Source organism: Carcharodon carcharias, chromosome 11 (genome assembly GCF_017639515.1).
Source record: "Carcharodon carcharias isolate sCarCar2 chromosome 11, sCarCar2.pri, whole genome shotgun sequence".
Lineage (NCBI taxonomy): Eukaryota > Metazoa > Chordata > Chondrichthyes > Lamniformes > Lamnidae > Carcharodon > Carcharodon carcharias.
In genome coordinates this window covers 108982277-109009586 of record NC_054477.1, presented here as the reverse complement: position 1 = coordinate 109009586, position 27310 = coordinate 108982277, and the positions used below count along the sequence as shown (strand labels likewise).

Sequence of the window (27310 nt, the reverse complement as noted above, 5' to 3'; positions counted from 1 at the left end):
AATATTCAAGTCACAATCTATGTCATCTGCAGCCATGTCTTTGTAGTGGCAATCAGATCGTACTTATTTATTTCTATTTGAGCTATCAGTTCCTCTGTTTTATCTCGAGTGCTACGTGCATTCAGAACACAGGACCCAACATGGTTCAGGTGTAGACCGTCCCAATGGTATGGCCCCCACTTTCCCCAGTACTGGTGCCAATGCCCCATGAACTGGAACCTTCTCCCACATCAGTCTTTGAGCCATGTATCATCTCTCTAATTTTATGTGCCCTATACCAATTTTCACGTGACTCAGGTAATAATCCAGAGATTCTGCTTCTTAATTTAGTGCCTAGCTCCTCATACTGTCTATGCAGAATCTCTTTCCTAGTTCTACCTATGTTGTTGGTACCTACATGGACAACGACAACTGGATGATCCTCCTCCTCCCACTGCAAGTTCCTCTCCAGTCCTGAGCAGACATCCCGAACCCTGGCACCAGGCAGACAACACAGCTTTCAGGTTGTCGCACTCGGCTGCAGAGAACAGTGTCTATCCTACTGATATACTGTCCTCTAGTACCACTGCATTCCTTTTAACTCCTCCCACTTGAATGCCTTCCTGAACTATGATGCCGTAGTCAGTTTCTATATCCATCCTGTAGCCCCCATTCTCATCCAAACAAACTGTGTGTTATCTACAAAGGTAATGTTTACTAAAGAATGTTTTTAGTCTTTTGTTACAGTAAATGCCTTAAAACAAAATTTTGTGTCATTCTTTCAGTTATAAACTGGAAGTTTGAATTTCTTTTTAAAACTTCGCAGTCTCTATGGGAATTATAACATTGCCCCTTGCAATTCTCGGTGCACCTTGTTTTTCCTCCTCGTTCTCATCCCCATGCAATGTTAGTTTAAACCCTCCCAATACCTGATTCCCAATTAGTCATAAGGTTTCTTGTGCTTTGAGGCAATCATTGGTTCTGGTTATTTGAAAGAGAGAAAACATTGAAGTGTGACTTCTTAGGAGACCCTTGGCTAATGGAAGGCACCCTTACAAGAGACGGGAGCTGAAAAGTAAGCCCTGTGCATTGACCTGGGTTAAAATTGAACAAGTATTGGCATTTTCTAAAAGCGCCTCAGCTGCCGAATGACTTGCTTGTTTTGAGCAATGCATTCTGTTTGTCATTGAACTTTATGGTGGTTACTGGATCTACTGATTTTTTTTTTTCTTGTTTTTCTAGCTCGCGTGTTCATGCCATCAGCCAGTGGGATGGTCACGGCTCCCGTCACCCACATCTCTGTGCGGGCAGATGGAGTTCCTGAGGTGGTGGAGAACGCACAGGAGATTATATTGATGCAGGAAGCTGCTCACCAGGATGATGGCAGTGAATCATTGGAGCAGACCAAAAAAAGGAAAGGTAAGCCTTTGGTGCAGAGCAATGAGGAGATCCCTTCATTCGTGCATCTGATGTATTTTTCAAGTTGGTTAGATTGGCCAGTTAGTGGACATTTGACATACTAGGTTGCAGCACAATCATCTATTGAGAGTGTGGAATGAGAAGCCCTTATTGAAGCTACTGTATTGAATTTTTCACTGTGACCAGCCCTGATGGCATCCATACTGCTGAGGTGTGAATATCTGCTTATCTAAATTTAGGAAATTGAGTCAATTTTTGGTAGGAAGTGGACCCATAGCAATTGTCCTCCATAGGCTGTTAGCAATCTTACCTGTACCACAGTAAGACGATAGAGAATAGTCTGCCCATGAAGTTCTCACCCTTCTCCCAAGTTTCCTATTACAAAGTAGCATTTGAAGAGGCTCATGTCAACCACAGAAAACATGGTGTAGAAAAGGACAGGAAAGGGGTAAAATGCCATGGGAGTAGGATCTTTCCCTTTTCCTGAATGAGGAAACCACTTGAAGCTATCCCTTCAAGAAATGGAACTGCTTTGGGATGACTCTTTGATGTCAGCATTTAAACAATGTGTGTCCAGTCTGAGTTTCCCAAGCATTTACAGAGCTTCCAGAATTAGCAAACGACAGTGAAAGTTGCTTTCTAGCAATTGCACTGGAGTAGGTTTTCTTTCCCAGAGCAGACTCTAGGGCTGGCAAGGCCAATAGACTAGACAGGAGGCCCGATCCAATTTGAGAACCAAGCTGGAAATCAAGCTTTCTGGCCAGCTTCCAGTTCAGAAGAAGGTAAGTTCTTTGGCAGTGACAGCATAAAGACAATACGTCATCTTTAGTCTGTCATTGTGACTGAATGTAAAAGATTCCATGACACTATGCTGGCAAATTATACCCCTAAACCAGCATGAGTAAAACAGATAATCTGGTTATTATCTGATCGCTCTTTGTGGGACCTTGCTGCATTCAAATTGGCTGCACATTTTCTGTTACAACAGTGACTACACTTCAATAAAGTACTTCATTTCTGTGAAGTGCTTTGGGACACAGAAGATTGTGGAAGGCACTATATAAATGCAAGTTCTTTCCTTTTATTTGTAGGATCACTCTCTTGTGACAAGGCTGAACTCTCCATATCTGAGTCTATCCTTAACTTGACATCTGCTTATCCCATCTGCAAGGTGCCTAAGAGAGTGAAATAGAAAATAGTTGCTTGGTAGTAGAGAACTCAAGTGTTGCTTTAAAAAAAAACATACTATCTAAACTTTTCAGCTTGCACGCTATCGCAAGAAATTGCCAACAGTAATGGGGGAACAATTTATATTGCATGAGAAGGGAGTGCTGATTGGTGGAGGTATAGCCATGGAGAATGCAGCATGGAACAGTTAACTGCCCAGTTTTGTTCAAATTCAAACCAAGCAGGTCAACTCTGATTGGCCAAGGCATTGCACTGGGGACTGAACTGGAGAATGACTGTTCCCTAAGCTTTTGTTTAGTTGGAAAAGGTGCAACGTGTGGACATGTTCCTTCTGTCTGCAAAGGACAGGGCCCTTTGTGTGAATATGTGTGGCTTCTAGCATGCATAAGTGAGTCACAATGCGAGCCTGACTATCTTAAATTGGTTTCCAGTATAATTCTTAGCGCATTCAGGATTTTTTAGGAGATGTTGTCCAATCATAGAATCACATTTAATGTAAGACATTGTTTTGAGTTTTATAAGCACTGGCTTGTTGGGTACGGCCAGTACTTTGCCTGTTGCGAACAATCAAAGGGACACGCTGTTGATATAATCCACAAATTGTTGGGATGTACATGCTGTATACTTGGCATCACACCAGCACTGAAATTCATATATCACATTGCTCATTTGTGTGATAGGCAGAACATCTTTTTGGCTTGACGACATCACCCTGTTAGTGGAAAATATCACTCTGGTTGCGACTGTATAGTAACAGCGTGCAACAGCTAGCTTCACCTGTTGCTCAAATTTTTTGAGAAACCTTACTCTTCTAAGGTAATCTGAGGTAGACTGGGCGCTTTTCAGGACTCAAAGTGGCAGCCTTAGACCTGTTCGTGAGTTTACGCAATATACAACAAGCAATGATCTTATCAGGGTAGCCATTAGCTCGCAGGATGGCTTTGATGCGCACTATTTCAGCACCAAGCTTGCATGGTGAGCAAATAGCTTGGGCCCTATTTATGAGGTTGCCGATAAGACCAATCTTATAACATCTGGAACTGTAGGAATCCCAACGTGTGTATTGACCAGTGAAATGAAAGCAAAACAAGTGCAAGACACAAAGCTTTGACATGTCCCTTTTTCGAGCAATACTCTGTACTACCAAACAACTAAAAGCAAAATGCAAATGCTGGAAATCTGAAATAAAAACAGAAAATACTGGAAAAATTCAGCAGGCCTGGCAGCATCTGTGGAGAGAGGAGCAGAGTTAATATTTCGGGTCCATATGACTTCTTCAGAACTGAAGAGAGGTAGAAATGTAATAGATTTTATACTGTTGAAGAGGGTGGGGTGGTGTGAAGCAGGTGGAGCAAAATAGAAGGTCAGGGATAGGTGGGAGCTCAGTGGAGAGCTGGATATTTGCCAGTGAAGGTAGGCTTGCAGTAGACATTAGTAGAAAATCCATTGGCAGATTTCCTAACTAGCACATTGAGGAACACGGGCTTATTTGACTGCTCCATTTCAAAGGTGAATTTGAGTACAGGATGGAGCCTGTTAAGGTGTAGTAAGGAAATTCTTGCATGTAGCTATAAATTCAGATATAGCAAAGGTATCATCTACTTATCAGAAATATGCAAGGGTAGGAGATTAGGTGTCATTCCATTGAAGATGCGTTTCTCATGGAAACCGATGATGTTTGTGAGAGTTGGGCCAAGAGCAGAAACCATGGTAACACTACCTATTTGGGCATAGATGGTGCCGTTAAAACTAAACTCAAATGCACGAGTTGCTGAATTCATAAGTTTAATTAATGCAGATTCAGATATTGGCGATGCATTTTGATCGTCATGATATAGTGACACGGTGGAAATGTTTAGATAGCATGTCTCTTTTTACAGAAATAGAAAATCCTGATTCTTGATTACTTTTACCTACTGGGCCTATTCTGTACCTTCAAGGGATTTCCCTCATCTTTGAGCGAATGAAGCATGACACCTTCAGATCTCATTAAAGTAATCTATTTAATGCTTTTAAATTTAGCAAAAGCTGAACAAACAAGTAACAGTCCTATAACAGTTAATTACTTACAGTCAGCTATCTGTTTAAGTCCTCCAATGCACAAATTAATAAAAATGATTGTGCTACTAAGTATTAAGCTAGTCCTTTGTAAATAACTTTTCATCATAAGCTTCTTACTACTACGATCTTCAAATTGAAAATCAAGTGGTCTTTCTTCGCAGGATGTTCCTGTTCTCCCTGAATTTTGCCTTACAACACTGCGTTATCATGTGACAGGTCTGTTATCATCTGGCTGTGTGCAATTGACTGCTATGGCTCCTACAGGGCAACAGTGGCTACACTTGCAATGGCTGTTGAACACTTTGAGATTATTGCAGTCATGAAAGGCATTAGATAATGCAAGACTTTTTTTTAAAGTACCTCTTAGCAATTTCATACTGACTCCTTGACTAGAACAGTAGAGCCATTTCTGTAGCTCCAAATTAAAGCTAGCTAGACTATTTGTTTGAATTTTCAATATCTGGCCACACTCTCTTTATATAAAATAAAATGAACTGCCAATCATATGAAAATTACGTGAATCAATTACACAGTACTGCTTGAGTTGTAATTTTTTTCTCCAGCTTTTACCATGAAACACTTGGGATAGGCTTGATAGAAGATACTGATGTTGCTGCTTGTTAACTGCTTTGTGTTATGACTGCATTTAAACAGGCTGCCACTGAACCAAATCTGGACAGGAATTCTTCATTTTCTTTTCCCCTGTGACATTTGAAAGAAACTATCTTATTAATATAGTCTATTAATTGAGATTATAGTGAAACTATTTAGTGTATATGATATGCTCTTTTTGCAACATAATACCTAGTGCAAGGTATTCAGGTTCATCTTTAATATTGAGGTTTTTCAACCCCCACCTCCCCCCCACCCCCCCCCCCCCAACCACCACCACCCAGCCCCGACCTGCCAAAGACTGGTTTTAGTCTTAAACCCCCCAAGATCCTATTTCAATACACAATTATAACATGAAATGCTTTCTTTGAGATCACCCTTAGATATTGCTATCACACAATCTTTTAATCTTCTCTTCCCTCTGCCATAATATATACAATTGTCGCTTGAATTCATTGGCACTGTCTGCTTCTACTACCTTTCCTGGTAATGCATTAAATAACTCCCATATGTTTTGGGTGACAATGTTCATGTTACACCCCTACTTACTCTTAAGGTTCTTATTTTTACCTGAGTTACTTGACTTTTGAGCCCTTCACCATACTGAATAATGCCTGGATAATTTTGCTTTAAATTTGATGACTTTACCTCTAAATCTCCCCTCCAAAGAAAACTTGCTTAACCTTTTCTGATTTAAAGACAAATAAATCCCTGCAAACCAGAGTCGTCTTTGTTGCCTGCCTCTGCAACCAAATTAATGTAATTTGGTCTGAAAACAGACAATGCTGGAAATACTTAGCAGACCAGGCAGCATCTGTGGAGAGAGAAACAGTTAACGTTTTGGGTTGATGTTCTGATGAAAAATCATTGACATGAAATGTTAACTCTGTTTCTCTCCATGTGTGCTGCCTGACTTGCTGGGAATTTCCAGCATTTTCTGTTTTCATTTCAGATTTCCAGCATCTGCAGTATTTTGTTTTTGTATTAATGTAATGCGGTCACTGTAAATCTGGCCCCTTTGTTCACTATTGCTTGTGAAAAGATTATAATATTTGTAAAGCACACTAGCTTTTGACTGAAAATAAAACTCCATGTATGCAATAGCACCACTATACAAAGCAATCAAAGGAATTATTTCTTCTAGCACTGACTGACGCTTCACACAACTTTTCTTTTTCATTTGTACCATATCCCATGACAAACTTTGTGTGGATGTCTCTCAAAATTATCCTTTACCATAACAACAACTTATATAGCGCCTTTAACATAATGAAACATCCCAAGGCGCTTCACAGGAACATTATAAAACAAAGCAGGACACAGAGCCACATAAGGAGATATTAGGTAAGATTACCAAAAGCTTGGTCCAAGAGGTAGGTTTTAAGTACTCTTAAAGGTAGAAAACAAGGTGGAGAGGTGTAAGGGGGAATTGCAGAGCTTGGGGCCTTGGCACCTGAGGGCACAGTCATCAATGGTGGAAAAGTTATGAATGAGAATACACTAGAGACCAGGATTAGAGCAGCACAGATATCTCGGAGGGTTGTGGGGTTGGAGGAGATTACACTGATTGGGGGAGGGAGCTGCAAGACCATGGAGGAATGAGAATTTTAAAATCAAGATGTTGGTTGACTGGAAGCTAACAAAGGTCAGCTAGCACAGGGTATAGGGGAATGGGACTTGCTGCAAGTTAAGACAACAAAGTTTTGGATGACCTTAAATTTACAGAGGATAGAATGTGGGAGACAAGCAAGGAGGTGTTGGAGTAGACAAATATAGAGGTAACAAAGGGATGGATTAGGGTTTCAGCAGCAGATTTGCTGAGATGGGCAAGTGAATGATGTTAGGGAGGTGCTCAGTACAATAACTTGCATCTGATATACTCATGGGGCAGAATATTATGCTCAACGTGAGGGTGCACGCCCAACACGCCAGAGCGTAAAATGGCTCATGATGATGTTGGGTGAACGTCCCGACGTCATCGCGCAGTCTCGTGATATTTCGTTCGGTGGGCCTGAGTTGGCTGTGCCCCCGCTGATAATTGAAAGGCCATTAAGAAGCTAATTAAATTCAAATTTGTGCTGCCTGTCCAACCTAACGGTTGGGCAGAGTTAAAGGCCAAGCAGTCTTTACATTTTTAAAGAAACCTCATCCACGGGCGGAATGAGCTTTCCTGAAGCAAATAAACATTAAATAAAAATTTTATTTTTGAATTAAAACCATGTACCAGCTCATGTGACAGAGTCACATGAGGTGACGTGTTTTATGACAATTTTATTTCCTTTATTTTTTTTTTAAACAGTGCTTCATCTCCCTGAGGCAGTACCGTGCCTCAGGGAGATTGAAGCGTGCTTTCGTGTGCATGCACGAAGATCACTTGCTCATCTTCCTTCCCCTGCCCGCACAGGCAGCGCTGAGCACTGCCACTCTCGTTCCAAGATGAGCGCGCCTTAATTGGCCCGCCAGTGTGAAATCGTGGTGCGGAGCCAATCTCGGGTGGCACTCAGCTTCCTGACCGCCCCTGTTGTACACTCCTGCCAAGGGTAAAATCCTGCCCATGGTAATTTCAAATGTCATGAAAAAATGAAACTCAATTATTAATGTTTATTTGATTGAGATATATTCAGTTTTGCAATTTTAATTTAAAAGCTAAATCAGCATATGTTACAGGATTGTTTGTTTTTTCTTGTGGGTTTGTTGTATTATAGTTGTTCATTGTTGCAATGCTTCAGTTGCAATGGGTCAAAACAAAATGCTCCCTTAATAGTTTGATTTCCAGCACAGAGTGCTACTACTAAAACCATAAATATTTTCACTGATGGACTATGAAACCATTCCCGAAGTTTCAATTTATACAACTTCTTTTGTGTCCTGCAATGACATGTAAACATTTTACTTTCAGAGTAATGAGAGATAGTGGTTGTTATTTTCTCTGTGGTTGACCTTTATATAACCATTGTCTGGTCACAGAAATTTGCTGTGTTTGCAATACCTAGAACCAGAATGGTTTACCACTCCATTAAATTGATTGACTATTTTTCTTGCACTTAAGTGAAATTATTGCTCTGCACCTCTTTGAAAGCAAATTAAGCACTACATCAAATAATTGGTGTTCAGTATTGTTGACATTCCTGCTAACTTTTTGCCCAGTCAATCTTGTTGATTTGCGATCATTTCTATCCTCTATCCTCTGCTGTTTGTCCTTATAACCCGACTCCCTTGTGCTAGTCTCTTTAACCCGTGAGCTCAGGATTTGTATTCAGTGGTCAATTTGCCCAAAAACCTGGCTCCCAACTGCTTCTCAGTGTTGTGTTGTGTGTGTGAAGGAGGAATGGAAGTCAAATTTTGCCTCCCCATCCTCTCCTCCTAAATTTTTTCTTAAAATCTACCTTTTTGATCAAGCATCTGGTTATCTATCCTGGCCTATTGAATTAGCTTTGTTTCAGTAAGTACAATAAGTCCATTTATTAGTACTGTGCTATTTATTTATTATTTCATTAATTCATGGGCAAGGCCAAATTTGTTGTCCGGCCTTAATTGCCCTTGTGAAGGTTGTAGTGAGCTGCTTTCTTGCACTGCTGCAGTTCATTTGGTGTAGGTACACCCACAGTGCTGTTAGGGAGGAAGTTCCAAGATTTTTATCCAACAGCAGTGAAGGAAAAGAGATATAATTCCAAGGTGTGGCTTGGATGGGAACTTTCAGATGGTAAAAGGAAGATACTGTGGAGGCTGGAAATCTGAAATAGAAAATGCTGGCAAAACTCAGCAGGTCTGGCAGGATCTGTGGAGAGAGAAACAGAGTTAACTTTTCAAGTCCGTATGACACTTCCTGAGAGCTAAAGAGAAGTAGAAATGTAATGGATTTTACACTGTTTAAGAGCGCATGGAGCAGGTGGAACAATATAGAAGGTCAGGGATAGGTGGGAACTCAGGAGAGATTGACAAAGATGTTGTGGACGCAAGACAAAGGGGCTGGTTAAAGTTAGTGTTAAAGGCTAAAGATGCTGATAGTGGCATAAAAGTAAGATAGCAGATTAACACATTCCCGTAGATAGTACACACTGCTGTGACTAGTAGAGTTCCACAGGGATCAGTGCTGGGACCTTTGCTGTTTGTAGTATACATAAATGATTTGGAGGAAAATGTAACTGGGCTAATTAGTAAGTTTACAGACAACACTAAGGTTGGAGGAGTTGCAGATAGTGAAGAGGATTGTCAAAGGATACAACGGGACATAGGTCAGTTGGAGATTTGGGCGGAGAAATGGCAGATGGAGTTTAATCCGGACAAATGCGAGGTAATGCATTTTGGAAGGTCTAATATATGCAGGAATTATACAGTAAATGGCAGAACCCTTAAGTGCATTGATGGGCAGAGGGATCTGGGTGTACAGGTCCACAGGTCACTGAAAATGGCAACGCAGGTGGATAAGATAGTCAGGAAGGCATATGGCATGCTTGCCTTCTTTGGCAGGGGTATTGAGTATAAAAGCTGGGAAGTCATGTTGCAGCTGAATAGAACCTTGGTTAGGCCACATTTGGAATATTGTGTGCAATTCCCACATTACCAGAAGGATATGGAGGCGTTGGAGAGGGTGCAGAGGAGGTTTACCAGGATGCTGCCTGGTCTGGAGGTTATTAGCTATGAGGAGAGGTTGGAGAAACTTGGAATGTTCTCACTAGAGCGACGGAGATTGAGGGGCGACTTGATAGAAGTTTACAAAATGGTGAGTGGCATGGACAGAGTAGATAGTCAGAAGCTTTTTCCCAGGGTGGAAGAGTTAATTACTAGGGGACATAGATTTAAGGTGAGAGGAGAAAACTATAGAGGAGATGTGTGAGGCAAGTTTTTTTTAATGCAGGGGAGGTGGTGGAAGCAGGTACGATAGTGGTGTTTAAGAAGCAGCTTGACAAATAACTGAATGGAATGGGAATAGAGGGATATGGACCGTGGAAGTGCAAAATGTTTTAGTTGATGGGCAATATGATCGGCGCAGGCTTGGAGGGCCGAAGGTCCTGTTCCTGTGCTGTACGTTTCTTTGTTCTTTGCTGCCAGTGTGCGCTAGTGGAAGGAGTGACTATTTATGGTGCTGGATGGGGTGCCAGTAAAGATGACTGCTTTGTCCTGGATGGTATTGAGCTTCTTGTGTGTTATTGGAGCTGCGTTCATCCAGGTAAGTGAAAAGTATTCCATCATACTCCTGACTTGTGCCTTGTAGATGGTGGACAGGCACTGGGGTGTCAGGAGGTGAGCTACTTGCCACAGAGTTCCCAACCTCTTACCTGCTCTTGTGGCCACATTATTTATATGGCTAGTCCAGTTAAGTTTCTGGCCAATGGTACTGTCTAGGATGTTGATGGTGGGGTATTCAGCAATGGTAAAGCCACTGAAAATCAGTAGGAGATGATTCGATTCTCTCTTGTTGCAGAAGGTAATGCCTGGCACTTAACTGGCAAGTAACATTTGCACCACATTATCAGCCCAAACCTGAATACTGTTCAGGTCTTGCTGCATGTGGGCACAGACTGCTTCAGTATCTGAGGAGGCTGTGCAATCATTAGCGAACATTCACACTTCTGACCTTATGATGGTAGGATGGCCATTGATAAAGCTGCTGAAGATGGTTGGGCCTAGGACCCTACTCTGAGGAACTCCTGCAGCGATGTCTTAGTGCTGAGATGATTGACCTCCATCAACCGCAGCAATCTTTGTTCATATTTTACTTTTTGTCTGATATATTATTTGCCTTGAAAATAAATTGTCTTGGTGGATGCAAAAATACAATTCATTTGGAAGAAGGAAGTGTGCATTGGAGATGAATCTGTGAGGGGGAACACAGCAGAAAAAAAGTTTGTCATAGAATCATGGAGTTATACAGCACAGAAACAAGCCCTTCAGCCCATCGTATCCATGCCGGTCATCAAACCTCCTGCTTCAAGAAGTAGTGTTCACCTCCTTCATTGGTGTACATGACACTACACTGTATAATCTGTTGGGAAAGACAGTGATAGGAAGAAGCTGGGAAAGGGAGTGAGAAACAATGAAAAGAAAGTTGCTTGCAGGCCTGGGTGGAGGCCATTTTTAAATCAAGAGGCTGGAAAGTAGTACATGCAGAAGTAATAATTTAGGGCACACTAAAATTGAGCGATTGATGCCATGTGAGTTCTGTTGAGCTTTTGTAAAATCTATTTTAACAGATAATATTCCTCACAGTAACTAGCTAGTTGAGCAAATTACTTTATTAACTAATGATTGCAGCATCCACCCATCTTATAATACTCTAATAAAATTTATGTCCTACATTACTGACTTGTTCTTGGAAAATGGACAACCAAAACTAGTAGAAACATATACAAAAAGTAGGTTATCAGAAGTAATTTGTGTTGAACCTTTATTTCACGTGCACTTTTATCCCTAAACCGCTTCTGATTAACTATTCTAACAACGCTAGTTTGACGATGGACTCTTCTTTCTTTTGGGTAGGTGCATTAGGGGATTCTCTGAAATAGTCCCCGGAATTATAAAATACTTGATCCATTTTAATTTATGATTTGGCGCACAACTGTTAAATTTGTGCAGGCTTAAATTGACAGTGTTGTTGTTATCATTGGATCTGTCAACAGTGGGGAAATGTTCAGAGTGATATTTATGGTCAGGAGATCATTTCAGTAAGCAAGCCAATGTGGGTTGCGTTTATTTAAAAATGAGACATGACAATTGTCAAATATATAAGCATATTTTGTAAAACCAAAGTGATAGTTGTTCATTGCATGGCAGGACTGTGTTGTGTTTGCTAGTATTGTACAAATCTAGGGCAACTTCAAGGGGCAACGTTGGGTTAGCAGAGAAATGTACGCTCTTTTGTGTGTATGCAAGGTGTTTTCGGAGCTAGTTTGTTTTCACCGCAGAAATCTTATTTGCAACGATGGCAAAGTAAATTAAAACCTTAAATACTTTGCTTCCAGGACGGAAACCCAAAGCTCGACGACCAGTCTCACCAGTGACAAATCCAGACTTCCCTGTGAAAAGGAAAAGCAAAGATGGCAAAGGTAATCTATTGTGGAAAACATGTTTAGAAGCATCGAGTCTGTATTTTTGAAAAATTCCAGTTGAAGGTGATAAATTTGCCAAGCAGCCTGTGGATGGAGCACCATTGAACCCAGATCCTGGTTTATTGAAGCTCCCCTGACTGATGTATTTACATTCCTGGCAAAAACACTTGAACAAAGGAGCAAAGGGTCCAAAAGGAAACTTCCTGATACACATCCATTGCTTTTAAGATCGATGGATTAAAACAATCAACAGTGAACATAAACTTTAAATATTAATTCTAACTTTCAATTACTTTCCTCAAGTTTTTTCTCATTATTTCACATGATATAAATTGATAAAATCTCACCACATCTGGCATTTCTGCACACAATGACAGTAAGAGATGTACATGGCAGGAGTGCTAATTACCGAAGACCCAACATAATGCACACCTGTCAACACTGAAACTATAACAACTTGTGCTTTCTTCATGAGTAGAATCAATGACATTATTTTATTCTGTAGTACCTCAGTAAATTTTGAGAGTTGATTTTGTCACACTTCAGCACTTCCTGTTTTGTTAATCATTAAAATTAAAAGAAAAGCAACTGTTCTGGTCAACATATCCCATACCAAAGGTGCAATAGCATTTTCTTACTTCACCTCTCACAATTTGAAAATTTCCTGTTGGTTAGTGTGCTCCCAGCTACTTGAGCATACAGGTGCAGCACTGCATACAAAAGCTGTCACGAGGGTATGCTTTTGAGGAATATTGCGCCATGTCTCAACCTTCCTGTGCTCATTTCCACCTCTCCGCTCTTTGTGAAGCCTCACCGGCTAACATCCTGTACAAGTGGACTTGCTACACTGGGATTTGGCAGAGAAGGACCCTCGAAAAGTGCTCCTGTGGTTAAAATGTGATTGGTTGCAGTGTCAAAAGGATTACGTGGAACAGAATGGGTCCTGAAGTGAGTTCTGGGACCTCTCCCTACCAGTTTAGTGGAGCACATCCAATTGTTCAAAAACACTGGCCCATCTGGACTGCAAAGATGGACTTTGCTGAAAGAAATTATTTCAGTATTAATTTCCACAAGCCTCAAGTACTGATACATCCAAGAGGTCTTGCTCTTTTCTCAGGACTTGTTTTCCCTTTAAATCCTTCTGGCTCCAGCAGACTGGGGGCAAGTGGCTCCTTTACATTACAGTACTACAACAGCCCCAAGTTAACCATAGCACAGAAATGGAAAAGAGGTGGTGTTAATATAGAGGGTTAGAAGGTTCTGTTATGGACAGGGGAAAGAGGCAAATGTGAACTGTATTTTCTTGCCGCCTGTACACAAGCAGAAGTGTTTTAATTTTTGAAATAGGCTGTGGCGTCTTTTCCCAAACATTGTTTGTGACGTCAAATTTAAAGTGATTCGCAGCAAACTTTCTTTAGGGTTAAATCAGAGGTATAGTTTATTCATACGTTCAAACGCAGAGATGGTCACAACTTCAAACATACCCACAAGCACACAGTAAGAAGATAGGAAAGAGGAGTTTTTACAACTATGAATAACTTAAAAAAAAAGATATGATTATCAGTTCACGTGATTGCAGAAAATCAGAGTCCAGTGAGAGTTTCTTCATAGAGGAAGTTCAACTTGCTGAAGTAGGAATTGCAGAATTTAAAGTTGATGGTGGCGCAGTGAGATGAGGTTGGTATACAGAGACTTGGTCCATTCAGAAGGCGATGGCAGGAATATTCCAAAAAAACAGGTTTCAAGGAGGCTTAGACATGATGCAGGTTAACCTGGAGTCCTGCTGTGGTGTTTGCAGGCTGGAGGTCAAACAGCAGACTAAGCTGTGAGTCTAGAAGTCTAATAAAACTTTCCAAAGGCCAGAAGTTTGGGTCATGTGATGTTGCCCATTAATGAGTCAGTTGCAGGCTTACTAGCAGTTTCTATACCTTTGGTCAAAATCCATTGTTCACCTTAGGAGATAGATGGCGGCTATTAGTGCCTCTGCAGGTATAATGAATTTCAATGGTTCTCCCTTTGTTATAGGATCAGGTTTGGGGAGGCAGATCATCTGCTGGTCCCTGGTTTAGTTGATTGTAATGTGTCATTGCAATGAGAGGTATGAGATTCCACAAGGATGAGGGTTGAGCTTTTGGCCCATAGCTGCTGTTGGAAATTTCCTGAAACTGTAGCTAACTTGTGAATCATATGACTTGTAGCAGCCACCTTTTGGTTCAGCAAAGTCCACTTCTTAAATAAACAGCAAGATAAGGTTTGATTTAAACAGTTTGACCTCTTTCATGCTTTAGAGACATATCAGTTATCTCAGAAGATTTTTGATGATTCACTGCAGGATGTAACATTGCCCTTGACTAATGTAAACAGTCGGTTGCTCTACTTCACTTTAGCCCTCCACCAGTAGAAATTGAGTGCTTCTTCTTCCTGAATAGGCCAGCAGTGTGGTTGCAGTTTCCGTTCCTCTTGTGCATTTCAAAAATGCTTTTGATCCTAAAAGTTAATATTTCATGGGAAACAGAAGGAACATGTATTCAGTCCAGTCATTGGGGGGTGCTGCATTGCCACAAGTGCCATCTTTCATATAATGTCCTATCTGCTTATTCTAGGCAACATTAAATATCATGTGGCAGTATCCACAGAAGAGAAGATGGTTCTGCTGTAATGACTAGCACTCAAACCTCAAAAACATCAGCTTTTAATATGTCAGCCTTGGATCAGTGGTAGCACTCTTCCCTCCTGAGTCAGAAGGATGTGGATTTAAGCCCCACTCTGCAGCACGTAATACAGCCTGACATTCCAGTGCAGTACTGTAGATGTGCTGCAATGTTGGAAGTTCTGTTTATTGGATGAGGTGTTAAACCAAGGCCTTGTCTGCCCTTTCAGGAGGATGTAAAAGATCCCATGACAATATTCAGAGAAGAGAAGGGAGCCCTCCCCAGTGTCCTGGCCAATATTTTACCCTTGACCAACATCAGTAAATCAGATTATTTGGTTATTATGTTGTTGCTGTTGGTGGGAGTTCGCTGTGTACAAATTCGCTGCTGTATTTACTACATTTCAAAAAAGTGTTTCTTTGATTTGTAAAGCACTTTGGGGAGCCTTAAGCTTATAAAGTGCTGTATATACGCAAGTCTTTCGTCAAAAACCAGATCAAATGGTCAATCATCTCTTTTCTGTTTGATGTGTATAAAATAACTACCACATTTGTTTCACCACAGTTCATTTATAAGTGCAACTTATTTTCAATGTGCAATTCTAATATTGTTAAATACTTGCAGGAAACACAATCTACCTCTGGGAATTCTTGCTGGCTTTGCTTCAGGACAAGAGCACGTGTCCGCGGTACATCAAATGGACTCAAAGGGAGAAGGGCATCTTCAAACTGGTTGACTCAAAAGCTGTGTCCAGACTCTGGGGCAAACACAAAAATAAACCAGACATGAACTACGAGACTATGGGTAGAGCTCTCAGGTGTGTTATTTTGAATAGAGTATGATAATCCATCATATATCACTGAAGGATCATGACTGTTACTGGAATATATGCAGTCAGAATGTAGTTAATAACGATTTTATATTTTGAGCCACATGTAGGCTCAGACCAGGTAAGGATTGTTGATTTTCCCCGAAGGACATTAGTGAAGCATATAGGTTTTTATAACAATCTGGTAGCTTCATGGTCATCATTACTGCGACCATCTTTTCATTCCAGATTAATTCCATTCTTCTTATTTGAGCTTCTCTCATTTTACACAGGCTTGCCACACTGCTAGTTGATTACCCAGTCAGTCACCCGTTCTCCATTTATTTTTGCCACATTTTATTCTCACCACAGCATTCATCCATCATCATCATCTCCTTTTTCCTGGCAGTCCCATCTCTATCACTCACCTCACCATGTATTTTGTCCACAACAGATGATCATGCCATTTCAATCTCTTCCTGGCTGCATTCTTTGATGTTTCCACAGTCTTCACTGACCCCCTGATGTATTAATTCCTGATCTTGTCCTTTCTCGTCACTCCACACATCCATTTCAGCATCCGCATCTCATTAATACCCAGTTGTCTTTCCTCTCTTCTTGATGCTGCCAGTGTTGTCCAAGTTTCTGTGCTGTACGTAAGGGGGTTCTTCACGAACCAGTTCACCCTTCCTGTTAATTCTTGACTTTAGGATTTTATAAAAGGGCAAACTTACATGGACACAGGGTTTTAGGCTCAACCACAAACTTGTTTATTAACAAAACACCCCCAATACCCTAATACAAGCGCTCTAAACTATTGTAATGACACCGGCCAACACTCAAAACCACAATATCATTAATAAAAGCCTCCACTGAGAAGAAAACCCATTGGCAAAATCTCATGTTTCTACCCCACGCCTTACCCGGTCCAACTCAAAACCCCTTCAGGATTTAGTTGCTACCCTTAAAACTATCCATAAACCTCAGCCCCAGTATCTCTCTGATCTGGCTGATACTTACAACTCCCCACATGGTTGGCCGTTCCGGTGCGAGCTGTTGGTTCGTGAATCAGGTTGACCATTTCTGATGATCCTTGGTGACTGCAGTGCCAGACCCTATGGCCTTGGCCTTTTGTTACAAACTTTATCGACAATGTCAGATGGTCAGTGCTTAGCATCTTTTTAATCTCTTTTGCTTTGGTCCAGACAAACCCATTCTTCGTGAAGTTGTTTACATGACCAAAACAATGGACCCCATCCAGGTGTGATGTCTCTGGCTCCCAAGTTGATGTGCATGTGATAAAATCCATTCCTCCTTAGTTGTTGTCGATATTTGTTTGTGTGACGGCTGTTGTCTGGGACCATCTGCTAGGATGGTCTCCCAGTTTCTTTAATTGGATTGTCTGATGGCACCTGCTTTGTTCCTTTTGAGATGATAATGTCCCAGTGTCTTTACATTGAATCAGCTCAATTTCGTTATTGACGTGCTTTGAAGATTAACCCCAGGCAGTGTGTTGAGGTTTGGCCTGTTTGTTTTGCAATGTTTATGTCCATGAAGCAAAGTTTTTTTTTGGCGGGGGTGGGGGGGGGGTTTATTTTTAATAAAAGTCCTGTTGAAGGGGATTCAGATTCTGTGTTTAACAAGGCTGGTCTCACAACTATCTTGTAGATTCTTCCTTTCAGTTTCGGCGGTACTTTTCTATCACGCAGCACTCCACTGCACTTCATCCAGTTACTCCAACCAGAGCTAAACTTTGCTTAATTTTCAGTTCCATCCTTTCATCTGCCACCACTGACTTCAAGTACTTGAAGCTACTCCCATTCTCCAGGTCTTCACGCATATTCTTTACACCTTCGCTCTGATCCTCTTCCTTAGGCTCAGACTGAGAGTCCATATATTGGGTCTGTGGTCTACTGATCTTTATATCCCTTTTCTCCAAATATTCAGTCAAGTTCTCATCATCCTCACCACATAAGAAATGGTGTCCATCTCAGTGTCATCCAATAGAAATTGTTGATTAGCTATAGGAAAGGCTACAACAACATTGTTAGAGCCACATGTGTTACTGACATCATTGCAGTTTTCTACAGAAATTAATGTGAAGTGTCCTACTATTTCTCAGAGAAACAGCATTGACATCATTTCGTGATGTGCCCTTGCAGTCAGGTCTAAAAGTCTATCTGGAGTTAAGAAAACAACATGACAGGGCTAGGATGGAGGGAACGGTTTTCTAGTTTTATAGGAGTGTTTTATCAGTGAATTTTTCAGTAACATCTGTCAATGAGCTGTGAGCAAATTCACACCTTTCCCATGCTAAACAAGAGACTAGTATATTGCTTCCGTTGATCGTTGTCATTTCAGGACATTTCTAACTGCTGCAGATTGCAGGGCTTCTCTGCTCAGAAGCTCTTTCAGTGTTCAATTACTTTGAGAGTTGGTCAGTAGGAATATTTTTTTTAAATTCTGCTGCAGGTAATATCTGAAATTAGTTAAAAGTGATTTAGTCCAAAGAATCATTGAGAAAAGTTAACAAGACATTGTAAATTATATAATTGCTGTCAGAGAGTATACAACTGAAGATAACTGTAACATACGTTCCACAAAACCATTGTTCAGTGGCTGTTGGGAGCTCAAGGAATTTGAAATTGTACCAGAGTTTAAATTCTAGGACGTGAGGATTTAATCTAAATAATTGCCAGGGTAACACTGAGGGATTTCAGAGTTGTGATGCTTCAGCGGTGGGTGTTCCAATGCCTGGCATAAAAAGAATATTTTAGGCAATTATCAATTTGGCACAGCTGGTGTTCAAACTCGAAGACTGAGCAGGGTGAAGATCACATTTGAAAGCGTGTTGAGTCAGCCATCAGTTAAGACATTGAGCAATTGCTCCATCTGAGTGTTCCAGCATTAGTATTGATGTTGGCATTGCCCCATTTGAAGAGGAGGGGCATTTTTTTTTCTCCAGATCAGAACCAAAAAAGTTCAGGCCATTCTGCTGATTCCAGGGGCAGGTTTTTTTTTTCATAAATTGTGCTATTGTATCACTGGGTAGATAAAAAACCTACAGAGCAACAGGCTTTGGGAGCAAAGGGTACTATGGGCTCAGTTATCTTGAATTAGTCATCTAATTTGAACAAAATGTATTTTAATGTTGGACAGAAATAATGTGTTTTTCATGATTGAGATGTTTGACCCATTCCTGTATAAAGAATGCATACATTAATGAAGTTACTCTCCACATTAATAATTATGCACAGTGGAACATGGTGTAAGGCAGCTAATTGAGTTTTTTGATGAGGCATTAGAGGGTTGTTCAATGGAACACAGTTGATGTGTATATGGACTTCTAAAATGCATTTGATGAAGTGTCACATAACAGACTGTCAGTAAAGTTAGAACCCTTTCAATAAAAGGGACCACAGCATCACAGGTATAAAGCTGGCTGAGTGAAAGGAAACATAGTAGTGAATTGGTTGTTTTTTGGGTTGGAGGAAGGTTTATAGTGGAGGTCCACAAGGATGGGCACTAGGATCCTGCTTTTCTTGACCTATATTAATGACTAAGACTTGGGTGTGCAGGCCACAATTTCATGCAGATGACATTTGATGCAGAGAAATGTGAAGTGATTCATTTTGGTAGGAAGAATGAGAGGCATTATAAAATAAAAGATACAATTCTAAAACGGGTGCAGGAGCTGAGGAGCCTGAGAGTATATGTGCACAAATTGTTGAAGGTGGCAGGGCAGTTTGGGAACCTTTCATAAAGCACTATATTGGCCTCAACTGCCGTATTGTGTCCAGTTTGGAGAACCACACTTCAGGAAGGATATGAACACTTCAGAGAAGGTGAGGAAAAGATTTGCAGGAATGGATCCAGGGATGAGGAACTTCAGTTATGTGGATTGATTGGAGAAGTTTCTGTTAATCTCCTTAGAGAAGAGAAGATTCAGTAGAGATGCTCAAGATCATGAGGGGTCTGGACAAAGTAGATCAGGAGAGACTGTTCCAAGCAAAGAGTTCCAAACCAGAGGAAATAGATTTAACATGATCGGCAAAAGAAGTAAAGGTGACAAGAGGAAAAACTTTTTTTTAATGCTGTGAGGGGTTAGGATCTGGGATGTAGTACCTGAGAGTGTGATAGAGGCAGATTCAATCTGGTTTTAAAAAGAGAATTGGATAATTATCTGAAGAGAAAAAGTTTGCAGGTCTAGGGGGAGAAGGTGGGTGAGTGGGATGAGGTGAGTTTTGCATAGAGCTGGCAGAGCCATGACGGGTCAAGTAGCCTCCTTCTATGCTATAACCAATGTGTAAACTGGAGGACAGGATTTATTTTGTGCTGAAAGATAGTGTATAGGTCAGAGTTTGATGATTTTGACATTTTCCTAATTCAATGTGATTTTAATTCTGTATTGTAGATTTTTTTTAATATTGAACTTCTGAATGATTATCATGTACTATGGTGCAAGGATTTTCTACATGACTTTAATCAGTCCAGAATTGCTAGAAATTCTGATTCTACTGTCTTTTAGAGTCAGTGTAATTGGCATATTTGTATATTTATTTTCCAAATTTGAATGATCCTATGCCTTCATCTACAGGTATTATTACCAAAGAGGAATCCTTGCCAAGGTGGAGGGCCAGCGTTTAGTCTATCAGTTTAAGGAAATGCCCAAGAACCTAGTGAACATTGATGATGATGACCCCAGCTCCAGTTCTGTAACCCAGGATAATCCTCCTAATCTTTCAGCCTATGTGCTTCCTGCAGCTTCAGCAGCACGTTCGTCCGCAACTGTCCCACAATCAGTAGTTGCAAGTAGTATCCAAACCCAGCAATCCAGGGTTACTTCACGTGTAATGTCAGGTGCCAAGAAAGCTTCACTTCAGCCCATTACTGTAGTCAAGTCCCTAAAGGCAACAGTCGGGGAGACAGTGCAACGGTCAGTGCATCTACTGCCACCAGAAATGCTGAAAGGTGTTCAGACCATTCAAAAGGTGCAGCCAACCAGTGTTCTCAAGACTGTACAGGTTGTACAGTCAGCTCCGCCTCTTGAAGGACAAAAGGTCATCACCAGAAACATACCAGTCTCAGCACCGATGACTGCGCCAGCACAGTCAGTGAGGTAAAGAGAAACTATTGTTTTACAACTGAGTTTCTAAAGGGAACAAACTGTTGAAAGTCATTCCTTGAGTAGGTGAAATAATAATGAAATCAATAAGTTTGATGTAGAGAAATAATTTGTTCTGGTAGGACAAATCCTGAACAAGGGGGCAAAATCTTAAACTTGGACCTAGAACATTTAGGAGAGAAACTATTAATAAAAAATACAAATAAATAAAAACAATTAAAAACTCAACATTGAGTTCAACAATTTCAGGCTGTAAACTCTGTCCCCATCAACCCCACCCCCACCCTCCCATTTTGTTTTCTCTAGGCACATCTTTTGTTTCTTTGTTCCTTTTCATCATCAGTTTCTTAGGCCCTGGAAGACTAACTCTTCTGTCATTTAATCTCTCTTGTCTTCCTTTTGTCCTTATCCCACCCACCCCTTGTTCAAAACTTAATGCATCTCTAACTTTTCCCAGCTCTGATGAAAGGTAATCATCCAGAAATGTTAACTCTGTTTCTCTCCCAGATGCTGTCTAATCTGTTGAGTATTTCCTGCATATTCTGTTTTTATTTCAGCCTTCCAACATCTGGCTTTCATTCAGAAAAAAATATGAAGCTCTTTTTTCCACACAAAACCTTGAACACTATTTCCTACACCCCCCCCAAAAAAAAAGCTGTGACCCTGGTACAATTGGAGTTTCAAGATTGAGAAGGATAGATTATTATTAGATAAGAGTATGAGGGGATATGGAGTGAAGCCAAGTAGATGGTGGAATAGGCTTGAGGGGATGAATGACCTATTTTTCCTAAGTTGGTGTTACTACCTAATGCTTCAAATTCACAAACTAATCTGATTTCTAGGCTAGGTTGAACTCAGCGAACCAGAATCTCAAAAAGATGACTGCATCACCACTGATAATATTTACAAAGAACATTGATTTTGCTAATATTACTGGGGTCTTTGAATGTCATCAAAACACAGTATTTGTCCACTCTGTTCTCTCCCAAGTTCCCCCAAATCTTTTGTCCTTATGAGGTAGACAACTACCTGCCATTCAGGGGAGTTTCTTCCGAGGCAGGCATGGTGAGCTGGGAGATTTCCCGACACCCGCTACCCAACTCTGGTGTGAAAGTCCAGGCCAGAGAGAGTACGCGATTCCTGTATTATATCACCGCTGGATCCGAAGGTTGCGCTCTTATCGCCCTCTTCACACCCAAGTATAAAATACTAGTATGTAACTTCATCTCAAGCAAGACTGACGCTCCCTGTGTCTGAGCTGACATGGCATGGCTCTCTTAACATTGAGTAGTGAGGAGTTGTCTGGAATTATTACAACATGCTTGTGTGTTCAGGGTTTAGTATTTACCAAGGCACCATGGTTTCTTAAATTCTCCACTTCCAACTAATGGAATTACAATCCAGTGGGCACTTATGCACTTTATGATGAGTTGTGCTGTTCACCATGCCTTTCCTGGTGAGTTTCAATTATCTGTTATCTGCCAGATGAAGACTCTGGTCTGTGCTTGTTTGTTGACTATGCTTTTCTTGAGTGTGAAGAGGGGGATAAGCAGGCAACCTTTGGATTCAGCAGTGATAAAATACGGGAATCGCGTACTCTCTCTGGCCTGGACTTTCACTCCAGAGTTGGTTAGCGGGTGTCAGGAAATCTCCCGGCTCACCATGCCTGCCTCGGAAGAAACTCACCCAAATGGCAGGATCTCCGCTCTGAGAGGTGACTGTGGGATGAGTCAAGTCTGCCAGCCCCAGACGCAGATTGCAGGCAGCCTCAGGCTGCTGAGTGCCAAGGTGGGCCACTTAAAAGGCCCACCCTGGTTCTCTGGAACTTTGTCCCAGCTGTTTTGTTCAATATTAAGTTCTCTAGTCCTCAATCCTCGCACTGCCTGTCACCCCCTCCCCACCCACTCCTCTTGCCCCATTATGCCAACTTATGCAAACCCATGCCTCCACCCACCTTCAGTGGGCCCTCATGCTCTCCATGCCACCCCAAGATGCCAATCCCCACCCCCATGGCCCCTTGTAACCCCATGCCAACTTAATGCCAACTCATGCCAATGCACCAACCACCCTTTGCCCTTAACACCCTCCATGCCAACTCACCCAGTATCAATCAACCCCATGAGCCATGTTGAGATGAAGTAAAATGAAGTTCTAAATGTCTATTACAGCCTTTGTTATGTTATAAAAAAAAACAGTCCCAGTCACAAAAGCCCATTCAAAACATTTAAATCCCCTCAGGTACTTAACCACTTATAAAAGCAAACAGACTTGTATTATAACCACTCATCGAAAACAATTAATTCTTCAATAACCTCTGAGCTGTCAATCAACCTGTGAACTTAGCACTCCCCCATCCCCAATAAGATAATGATAGGTTGTGGAAAGCAGCCAAGCATTAATAATTATAAAATGATAGCCCTTGGGAAAATTTCAACAAACAGTGGTTGTACCTGCTAGAACAGATATTTTTTCAACTTTCGCTGACACAGGCAGGCTGTTTTTAATTTTTGAAGAGCTGGGTATTTAAATAACAACAGTTTGACAGTTCTGCAGATCTTATCTGCCCTTCAAGGGCATTTACAACTACTCCAGAAATTTGTAACTCCCAGACTGCAGGTTAAGGTCAAAAGGGGGTTTGTTTGAACTCAGTACTCAGTTGAAATGGCCCTGATGTGTTCTGATTTCACTTGTGTGAGTCAAGCCCCCTCCTCTTTCCCCTCCCGGCGAAAATGGTATCTGTCAGAAATGGTGACAGGACTTCCACATCCAGGTAGCGCCTGCCATTTTGGAGTCTCCACGGAGTTTCCATGAATCAATGAAAATCTGGACCTCTGTCTTAGCCTGGGTAATCTGACTAATCATTAACCAGCCGTCCTTGCATATTAATGGATCTGGAAATGTAGACTAGAGGCTGTGATTCTCCTCATGTTACTTCATGTAACCCAATATGCCAATGTCTTAATAGTTAGGGGTCTCAGAAGTCATGCAGCAGGAAGCTTATCGGTGGTCTGTGCCGTTCGGCTTCACCAGCAGGATCCCTGCACATAATTGAAGGCTCCCAAGCATTTGCTGCTGCTAGCCATGTGCTTAAGCTTTCTGGACTTGGGTGTGTCAGGATTGATGGTTTATAAACAGAGGTTCAGTTTTGATTTCTTGCTAGTTAAATTAAGAGCCTTTTGAGAATGTTGATGGTTATTGAGTGTGCCAGACATGAGCTAATTTTAAAAAATAAAATGCTTCCGTGAGCTTGATTTGGTCTGAAGTAGGTTTTTTTTTAAAAAGATTAGTTTCACTACTGTTCTGTATGATGCTCCATCAAACTGAGCTTGCTGGAGCGAAGCAGGGAAACTCCACAGATAGGCCGATGTCAGAGTCTGGCAGTCATGAACAAACAGGCTTCTCTTGTTATTTTGAACTCTTTTTCATCGAATTGTGTGTTTCTAAAGTGTTAATGCTACTATCTGTCAGGAATTGTTGTAAACTTTTTGTAATCCTTCCCTCCAACCCAGCCCCCTCCTAGAAACCTGTGGTAACATTTAGGACTTTGAAAGTTGTCACCATTCACTTTGTGTGACCTGAGAGATGGAGTCTGCAAATTATCTGATTTGATGGGCTGCAAGCTACAGCTGGGCCCACCGTTACTCAGTGTCTACACAAATATGTTTTCCACAAATGTGGATAGTAACAGGAAACACTAGCTAATTGGCCCCAGCCCAGAGGCATTACAGGCATGTTGCTGTGTCCTAACTGTGCATTGGTTGGGGTCAGGCAACAGTGTTTATATTAGGGTAAAACCTGAAATATTTCTCATCAGATTCAGTAGCACGTCAAGTGCTATCTGTGGCCACTGAGCTATCTGATGGTATAAGATTACTTGGGTCCAATGGTTTTTGGAAAATCAACAGCAGAATATAGTCACGCAGCATTTGTTGCGCTTAAATTCCAACAGATGAAAAGAGAAAAATTGGATGGAGGATAATATCTTTCTTTTGTAGTCATGCCAGTAATGCCTTTAAATTAGGAAAATATTCATTAGGACACAAGTACCATTGTATAATATACTGAATGTTGCCCTAATCTGCTGACTTTGCTCTTTTCCCAGAACAATAAAGGTTTCGTCACAGGTTCCAGTAGTTGTGTCGCCAGGAACTCAACGAGTTGGTACCGTCACGTTACAAACTGTCCCCCTAACAACTGTGATCACAAGCACTGATTTAGCAATGTCTTCTCCCAAGTTTGTTTTCCAAACAGTTCCATCTTCTCATCCAGTGACTGTGTTGAAAGAAAATGTTGCTTTGCAAGGGGGTTCGCTTTCTGCGAAGATAGTTACACCAACGTCTCTTGCTGTCCGTGGTACCAGCGAACAGCAAGTTCTTCCGACCAGCCCACAGGTACTAAATAATGGAACACAAGCTATGTCATCGTCTACCGCAATAAGTGCTGCCACGCCTGTGGTGACCTTCGCAGCCACCAGTCAGCAGGTTGTGAGCCAACCACAAGGCACAGTTTTTGCATCTGTGATCAAAGCACCAGAGACTAAACAAGCTGTGGCCAGTCAGGAATGTCAGGAAGAAGCTGCAGGAACCAGCCAGCAAGGCGAGCATACATCCCAGCAGTCCCATGTTATAGTGCTAACAAATGCGGGTATGCTTCCCAGCCACATGGTATTCAGAGCAGGGGAGCACAGGGTAGTGGACATCCAATGACCCTGTGCCCTTCCTCATCCCCAATCCCACTTTTTTTTAAACTGGATCTACAAAAATGTAATTTCAGAGTGGTTTACTTGAAGTACTTTCAACTCATCCTATATCTAGTTTAAAGTTGTAAATAGAAGGTTGCAGATAATAGGTGCTACTAAACCTGTGGTGTTGGGGGGGGGCGGTGTTGCTGGTGGTGGATGATGTTAGAAACATTATCTTAGGAGAACTATTGCTATTTTGGATGTTTCTTATTTGTTTTTGTATAACTTTGTTATTAGAGAAGTTTGGAGTGGTGAAAGTTGAATTTCTTACACTTCCTTAAAGCACACTACCCTGCATCTAACCTATAATTTTATCCTGACAAACTGTAATTGTATGTATGTAGCCATTCTGAGTTGCCACAGTACAGCCTTTGCATTGGAAGTTCCATTTTGCTCACATTGGAATGGTTTGCGTTGAAGATTATTACTTGTGAATGCGGACTCTTACTTGTGAATGCGGACTCTATCAGTAAAGTTCAAGAGTACTTCAATTAAGCTTAAAAGCTAGCCCTGTTACATACCTTGATACGGATGTGTAAATTTCATCATCACTTAACTATGAAATCCTTTATTTGCTAACCTGATGGATTTAAAATGAAAGCTGAAGCGTCAGAATACTCAAGTTGTTTCATTATGATCTTCATTCTTCTCTCTTTATTGTAAATGTGTACAATCTTTACTGGGAGTCAAATGGGTAAGGGAAGGATATAGTATTTACTTGTTAGGGAAGCTTTTATTGCTTTTTTTAATCATTTAAGGGTTTTTTATTCACAGTGGAAACCTTCAGCTCAACAGTGTAAATATTAGAAAACGTTTTCTTTCTTTGCTTTTGTAAATAATATATATGTTCTATTTTTGAGGTTGAAACAATATTTGAAAATTCTGATTGCCAGCTTTTTAAAAAAAACTGAGGTACATTTTATATCGTTTTTGAGTTAATAAAGCCCAGTGGCATCTCAAAGCTCGAAAGCAAAAAATAAACCATTTTAGTTGCTATGTATTAGTGTGTGTTGTAATTTTAGTTTGTGTGTGAACTTATGTTTGTTGTATGTCAAATGAAGAGCCCCTTTGTTGAATTGTAAATCCTTTTATTCAAAGTTGTACTAATTAATTATTAGCAATTATAAAACATTGTTATAATATTTTCCATTCCTTTGCTTCTACTCTGAAGAGCATTTTTTGCTGACTAAAGGTTTCTTTTAAATACATAACTTCTGTGAAGCAGTGATTAAAATCAAATGTAGGTTCTTCGTTGTATAAAGGTATGGCCTTGTGTTCTGCTGAACCATACAGATCAGCAAAGTACAAGGTTTGATCCCTAATCTTTTATCTGATGACTGCTGGATCAACACTCCAATTAAGAAAGGAAAACTTCGATTTATATAACACCTTTCATGACCTTAGGATAAGTAGCTTTACAGCCAATACTTTTCAAGTAGGGAATGCAGGAGTCAATTTGCACATTGCAACATCTCCCAAAACAGCAATCAGCTAATGACTTGATGGTCTGTTTTAGTGGATGTTAGTTAAGGGCTAAATATTGGCCAGAACACAGGGAAAGAGTGCCATGGGATCTTTTAGATCCACCCAAGAGTGCAGACGGGGCCTCGGTCTATCATTTCATCTGAAAGCACTTCTGACAATGCAGCACTCTTGTGGTACTGTACTGAAGGGCTT

The 27310-nt window shown here is 40.9% G+C and overlaps 1 protein-coding gene across 8 annotated transcripts in view; it reads left to right on the top strand.

Moving 5' to 3' along the window:
- LOC121283790 (ETS-related transcription factor Elf-1-like) overlaps positions 1 to 26775 on the top strand; it is a 172514-nt gene extending 145739 nt beyond the window's left edge. For 7 of the 8 annotated variants that reach the window (XM_041198503.1, XM_041198502.1, XM_041198506.1 and 4 more), the window contains 5 exons: positions 1222 to 1398; positions 12222 to 12305; positions 15584 to 15776; positions 20365 to 20886; positions 24995 to 26775. In XM_041198503.1, coding sequence (XP_041054437.1) covers positions 1222 to 1398; positions 12222 to 12305; positions 15584 to 15776; positions 20365 to 20886; positions 24995 to 25598 — 1580 coding nt within the window. In that variant the 3' untranslated portion in view covers positions 25599 to 26775. The remainder of the gene's footprint in view (positions 1 to 1221; positions 1399 to 12221; positions 12306 to 15583; positions 15777 to 20364; positions 20887 to 24994) is intronic. The other variant, XM_041198509.1, reaches the window with a different exon arrangement.
- Positions 26776 to 27310: the final 535 nt, after the last annotated feature.